Source organism: Quercus suber, unplaced genomic scaffold, assembly GCF_002906115.3.
Source record: "Quercus suber isolate HL8 unplaced genomic scaffold, Cork oak 2.0 scaffold_38, whole genome shotgun sequence".
NCBI lineage: Eukaryota > Viridiplantae > Streptophyta > Magnoliopsida > Fagales > Fagaceae > Quercus > Quercus suber.
Genome location: NW_027069503.1, coordinates 478,232 through 485,721, shown reverse-complemented (window position 1 = coordinate 485,721; position 7,490 = coordinate 478,232). Strand labels below are relative to the sequence as shown.

The 7,490-nt window shown below is 30.6% G+C and overlaps 1 protein-coding gene across 1 annotated transcript; it reads right to left on the bottom strand.

Annotated features, from left to right (window-relative positions):
• Window positions 1-3,148: 3,148 nt before the first annotated feature.
• Window positions 3,149-3,631, bottom strand: LOC136066554 (uncharacterized). The gene is made up of 2 exons (XM_065771027.1): window positions 3,504-3,631; window positions 3,149-3,452 (listed from the first exon to the last, which is right to left on the bottom strand). The coding sequence occupies exons 1-2, from the start codon at window positions 3,629-3,631 to the stop codon at window positions 3,149-3,151; spliced, it is 432 nt and encodes a 143-aa protein (XP_065627099.1).
• Between the last annotated feature and the right edge of the window lie 3,859 nt (window positions 3,632-7,490).

The following is a 7,490-nucleotide window of genomic DNA, read 5'->3' as shown; positions in this document are numbered from 1 at the left end:
TAAGTCAAAATAAAATAATAAAATATGAAACTGTGACCAACCACAACTGAAAATAAATGTTTTATAAAAATGTTGTAACACTTATTAATACAGTATTTTTGCACGGTAGCTACAGTACCAAGAGGCACCGTAGCTACCGTGCCTAATTTTTTTTTTTAGTAATTTTTTTGTGTTTTTTTTTTTCTTTTAAATATTTATATAAGCTGATATATATATTATTATACTGACACAACAAATTTTACAATATTTTTATAATTATTGACATGTCAATTTCTTACAAATTGAAATAAAATAATAAAATATGAGACTGTGACTAACCACAACTAAAAATAAATGTACATCCAGTGTCTTAGCACTGTACATCCAGTGTTTTTGCATTGTGCAAAACTGTAGCTAGAACAGTGCTTTGGTTTAGTTAGTCATTTTTTTTTTTCAGTAATGGGTTTGTGTTTTTTTTTTTCTTTTAAATATTTATGTAAGTTGATATTTATATTGTTATACTAACACAACAAATTTTACAATATTTCCACAATTATTGATGTGTCAATTTCTTACAAGTTGAAATAAAATAATAAAATATGAGACTGTAGCCAACTACAACTAAAAATAAATGTTTAAAAAAAAGGTTACAACATTTATTGTTATCACAATATTTTCACAATTGTTGAAATCTTAGTTTCTTATATATCAAATAAAAAATGTTAAATTCACAACATTTTAACATTAATTTCACAACAAATCATAAGTAAGCTATTATTGATGGATAGCACTGGAGCTACAGTGCTTTTGGTTTATTGGGTGAGCCAAAATTGGGTGAGCTACATTAAACTTCTTTTTTAATATAATCAAATTGAGTGAGCCAAAATTTACAATTTTACACATAAAATCTATATTAATTTTCTCACTACTGGGGCAGCACGTGCAGCCAATGCTAGTTAAATTCAATGATATCAATGAATCTAAGATTTTGTCAAGTTGCGCTGAGAAAGAAAGAGAATTCTCTTTATTACTTCATTAAGTCCTCCACCTCATCATTTCTCAAAAAAAAAAAAAAAAGTCCTCCACCCCTCATCAAAAATTTGCATCTATGTTATTGTCATTGCATTAATTACATGTCACGTGCTAATGCATAAATGCATTAATTTTAAAGTATTAATTATTTGTAGATGGTGTACTAATTATATTTGTATAAAATGAATTTATGTGATGGATTTTAAAATTTTATATATGAAATAATTTATTTGAAATACTTATGAAATAAAAAATAAATTGATTTGGAAGATGAAATTTTTGCCAAGTGTTGCATTCATTGGAAAAGAACTAGGGTATGTTTGGTAACTGATTTTTTCCCTTATTTTCTATTTCCAAAAACAGTTTTCTATTTTTGAGATTAAAAAACCTGTTTGGCGACCTAAAATGGACAGAAAACAAAAATTGTTATCAAAACTCAATTTGTAAAAGAAACTAAAAACATGCAAAATGTTGTTTTCAGTATCTATCTTTCAAAAATCAATAAAAACACGCATTTAAATTAATAAATCTATCTCATTTAATGAGTTAGTATTAGAGATCAAATCCTAGTAACAATATATTTTATTATTTTCTATTTTTTTTCTTCAAAAAAATATTTTTTAAATTTCTATTAACCAAACATGTTTTTAATTTCAAAAATACAAGAAAATTGATTTTTCTTTATATTCCCAAAAATAAGTTTTTGAAAATAGAAAATAAAAACTATTACTAAACATAATCTTAGTTAGCATTCCACCTCATCAATTTTTTTTTTTTCATTTATGTTAATGCATTATTTATATATCACGTGTTAATAAGCTAACTGCATTTATTTTCATGAACTAATTATCTATAAATGATATACTAAATAATATTTATATAAATGAATTTATAAGGTCATTTTTATAAAATTTATATAAGAAATGATTTATTTGGAATATTTATTATTAATAAAAAGATGAAAAAAATTTATTTGGATTATGAAATTCTCTCTCATATATGGTTTCTTTGGAAACAATTGAAACAAAAATATCAGTAGAATATGGACTTAGGAAAATAAAATAAAAAATTATATATATATATATATATAATTCATTGAGATCAATGGGTCTAAGATTTTGTCAAGTTGCACATTTCTTAAGATTGAAAGATAATTTTCTTTATTAGTTCATTTAGTCCTCCCCTCATACAAAAATTGTATCTATATTATGAGAAATTATTTAGTCTACCAAGAGGATTGCTGATGTGATTCTCTCAACCAATGACATAATGCCGTTTATGAAAATGTGTGAGTGAACTTCCTAATTAGCAAAAGAAATAAAAAATAAAAATTACCAGGTGATGTCACATTTGCATAAATAAGATCATTTTATTGGTTTTTTTTTTTGAGGAACAACGAAAATTGCTTTTATTCAGCTAGGCCTAATAAATCGGCTTGTAGTACATCATAAAAATGTGAAGGAACATCCTTCATCCAAACTAACAAATCTAGAATGCCAGCGGCATGTCTAGCCAGATTATGAGCTAAAACATTACAATCCCTCTTTGCATGAGAGTAAAGTAATTCTTCAAAATGCTGAGATAACTGTTTTGCATCTTCAATGAGCAAACCCATTGGTATGAGCAAACTTTCTTCCTCCATTAACCCTTTAATAACTGTCAATGAATCACCCTCCAACACAGCCCGTTTCACTCCCACATCCAAAGCAAATGAGAGAGCCTAGCCTGCTGCTTTTGCTTCAATATCATTGCTACATAATAACTAGTGTACCGGTTTTGAACATGAAGCAATCACTAAACCTTGGTGATCTCGTATTACAACTCCAATGCCAGATTTTTTATCATGTGGGAAAACGGCACCATCAAAGTCAATCTTGAATAGCTCAGATGGTGGTGGCCGCCAATGAGGTCTGGAACGGTGAGTCCGCTGCATTGGAGTAGCAGTAGCCATTTGCCTCGCATGATAATCAGCTAGCCAGGACTTTGCAATGTTGGGAATCTGATGAAGTGAGTCCGCTGGTTGGTTGAGGCGAACTCGATTCTGTTGGTTCCAGATTGTCCAAACCGTGACTGCAAAAAGCTTTGGCTGATGGTTGTTTTTAATTAACCACGATAACAGCTCCTTGAAAGTCATGAACTAAACTAAAAACCGAAAACTCCACAGCTCCATATCTGACCACACCGAATCTAAATCTGGGCAAGACCACAAAGCATGCTTCGAATCTTCTGAATTGGCGTGGCATCTGACACACAACGAATCTGTTGAGATGGTACGATGGAATAGAGCACTCATCGTCGGGATGGCTTCACGGCAAGCTCGCCATAGCAGTGTTTTCACCTTGGGAGGAACACGCATTGACCAAATTCCATTCCACAGCTGCTTCTCATCATTTGTAACCTCCTGTGGTTCATTAGGCAACTCATCTTCCATTTTTAAAAACCTGTATCCAGACTTGCAGCTATATTGACCATTGCTTGAGTGAGGTCAGAACAGGACATCTTCTGAAGCTTCACTGCTTAAAGGGATAGTCTTGATTAGCTCTGCTTCCTCCGTGTTAAACAGCCCATATAACATCTCTTCATTCCACTGCCTACTGCTTGGGTTGATAAGGAGAACCATGTCAGCAATCCTCCTGATGGACCTAATAATTTCTCCTATATTATTGTCAATGCATTAATTACATGTCATGTGTTAATGCATAAATGCATTAATTCCAAAGTATTAATTATTTATAGATGGTGTACTAATATTAATATAAAATGAATTTATGTAACCACCAGCGGGTGTGGTACAACTGGTAGGTGACTGCTGAGGCTTCACCACATCCCAGGTTCGAGTTCTCACGAGGACTGTAATTGCAATTTCTGGAAGTCCCAGAAATCAATAGAGCTTGGGGTGTGTGTGGGTTCGGAGTTTTCGAGCTTCAGTTCGAGCTGGTGGTACCCATGGGCTTACCCAACTGTACCATGGGGCGTGGGACAATGACTGCCACACGTGAGTCCCCTTTTTTTTTTCTCAAAAAAAAAAAAAATGAATTTATGTGATAGATTTTAAAATTTTATATATGAAATAATTTATTTGTAATACTTGGAAGATGAAATTCTTGCCAAGTGGCGCATTCCTTGGAAAAGAATTTGTTAGCCTTCCACCTCATCAAATGTTTTTCATTTATGTTAATGCATTTATTATATATCACGTGTTAATAAGCTAACTGCATTTATTTTCATGTATTAATTACCTATGAATGATATACTAATTAATATTCATATAAATGAATTTATAAGGTCATTTATATAAAGGTTATATAAGAAATAATTTATTTGGAATATTTATTATTAATAAAAAGATAAAACAATTGATTTAGATTATGAAATTCTTTCTCATATATAGTTTCTTTGGAAACCATTAAAAATAAAAAAGGAAAATGTATATGTGTGTGTGACCAATACTGTATATTTTAATTTATTAATTAGTCTTAATAATTGTCATTTTTTTAGCAAAATAATTTACATTTTCTAACTCCTTTTAATGACATAATGTATATATGTGTCTGACCAATACTATAATAAACTAATTTGTACCATGTAATTAAACAACGTATTAATAGGGTAAATATATTTATTTTCATGTATTAATTATTTGTGTAAAATGAATTTTCATTATTATTTTTCTAATATATATAACAATTAATTGATTTTAAAAATAAAATTCTTGCTCAAATTTACTTACTTTGGAAACAATTGAAATAAATTCCTAAAAATAAAGTATTAACACACATTCAAGAGTAAAAAATAGTTAAATATTTTACGTTTAAATTAGTGAAAATAATTAAATGCTTTTCAATTCACTCAAGTAATAAGTTCATATTATTAATTATATTAATTCTAACAATTTGCATTCCACTTTTTCTAATCACATAGTTGAAGTTGATTCCCCCAAATGTTGTAATACATAATAAGTATTTTACATATACTATAAGATAATTTGTTACAAAATGTTACAATGTAACACAAAAAAAAAAAGANGGGGTTTCCCCCCCCCCCCCCCCCCCTCTCTCTTTCTTTCTTTCTTTTTGTGTAAGGTTACCTTAGGATATGAGGAAACTAAGAAACGTAACGCTTTACATTAGAAAGTTTATTTATTTTAAGTTTTAATTAACTTAACTAATAAAATTTCTGATGAAAAACATAATCATCAAAAGCTGACACTCTATAAAAAAATAAAATAATAAAATAAAATTAAAAAATCCTCAAGTAGCTAAACTATACTATATAGACACTCCACTCTTAATCCTCTTGAACTTCTTAATCAAATACCTCATTACAAAAGGCCCAGCCGCAGCCAGCAAAATATAGTTAAAACGCACTGATTCCTTGGGCTTGACAGCAAATATAACAGACCCATAGGTTAAAATCATTGAAGCCGTGGCAACAAATATTTCAAATTGATCAAAAGGGAACCTCCGTGCATGTGAGTGACATGATGACCAAGGCTAAAGCTGAGAGAGCCAAAGTGTTAGGAATCAAGAAAACATAGAACGCTTCTTTTTCAGATGCATAAATGGCTCTCCCTCCTCTATGTCCATGGTCATTACCTTGCCAAACCCCGCTAGGAGGGTTAACCCCAGCTTGAAAGGACACTGAAGCAATCAACGTAGCAACCACTAAGAGAACGTTTCGGACTTCGGTTGGTGAGTCCCGGTCTTCTTCGTATTGGAAGTACTTAAACCAGTTCCTCCAGCTACGAGTATTTTGAGGTAGCTAGGTTAGCCATTTTTTTCTTTGCAAGCAATCATATAAGTCTCTGCAAAACCATACGGTCTTGCACCTGCATGACGTTTTTTATCATTTGTTTGCTATATATAGCATACTTGTTTTTTTTATAAAACCATATTAGCTGTGGTTTTGGGCAATAAAGATGTGCCATGTGAGGAAGAGATGAGGAGGTTTCATCCTTATGGAAAAGGAAAATGCAATGCAGTAAAAATATATGTATATACAATTCAGTTCCTTGGAAAAAGGATGAATTTTTTTTTTCCTAGGCATAAAAAGAGATGAAATTTTGTGTCAACATGACAAATAATTGTTTGCATTGAATCTTTGAGTCCATGACTAACGACCATTTTAGAGTCAATAACAATTTGTATGTAATAAAAACAACCCTAAGTAATAATGGTCGAATTAATAGCCTTCGATGATGTGCAAGTAAGATGGTAGTAAGCCAAATAAACTTCACACATGCCTAACAAACAAAAAGACACTGCGTGTATTTTTCAAGATAGCAATATATAATTAATAATTTACGTTAATAATAAGATGAAAATTTTAGATTTATGGTACATCTCTTTTGGTAATTCAATTGTTATAATAAAAAAAGGGAAGATTTGAATTACGTTTCCCCTAAAAAAGATCAAGTATATCACTGAAATATAAAATTCTTGACCATTTATAGCACATCTAGGATGCCCAAGACAATACCAAACATACCATTATACAACACTTCTATTTATGCTATATTTATTTGAAAAGAAAGACTCAAAAAAATGTTATATAGGGTCTGTTTGGATATAACTTATTTTTACTAAAACTAAAAACTGAAAATACTGTAGCAAAATAATTTATAAATGTGTGAATAGTGTCATGAGACCAGTAAACAGTGCGTAAACTGTGCATGAACAATGCACTTTGTTTCCTGCACAGTGAATCCGTATGTATGAACAGTGCGGTTACTGTTCATACGCGCTTAAAAAAAAAAAAAAGGCATAAAAATGCAAACATGAGGAAACGTGCTCATAGCATGCTTTGGAAAGAGCTTTTTGTTAGTCATCTCGATCCACTTAATTTGAAGAAAGTGTAATACTACAAGCGAGAGATATGTAAGGAAAATGATTCTCTCCATTTCAAATGGAACAATTTCATAACTTAAATTAAATTTTACAAATCTAAAGGTATAAATACTATCAAATTATTTTAAAATTTAAATGATGTGGTTGTCTGTACATTATTAGATCTAAAAAATAATAAAATATTAATTGTATTATATATGAAATGGAGAGAACTTTGATGTAATTTTTTTTTTTTCTGTTCTCTTTTATTTTATTTTCCAAGCATTATTATCTAGAACATTAAATATCCCTTATTAACCAATTCTTTTACGCAATATTTCTTTTTGTTTACAACACATTATACAACTTTTTTTTATACAATATAGAGTTTAGGAAAATGATAAGTTTTCTTAAATATATATTGTAGGGACTCAATTTGGATGGACCCTGAGTGATGGGTTTTCAGCCCAATAAGCCCAACAATAAATTTATAGAGTATGGGTTTGACAGGATTAGGTGCTGGCCATCGATCACCATGCAAGAATCTTTTCTTATAAAAAATGTTAAGGGTTCGTTTACAGCTGGGGGATTCTCCTCGGCCTATGGCCGAGGAGGCCATCATGTTCCTTCTTTCTTTCCCCCCCCCCCCCCCCC

Excerpts from the sequence above, each read along its gene's own strand:
- LOC136066554 (XM_065771027.1), bottom strand. The coding sequence starts at position 3,631 with ATGGTTCTCCTTATCAACCCAAGCAGTAGGCAGTGGAATGAAGAGATG. Across the intron at positions 3,453-3,503 it reads GAAGCTTCAGAAGATGTCCT|GTTTTTAAAAATGGAAGATG; the intron begins GTTCTGACCTCA and ends GTCTGGATACAG.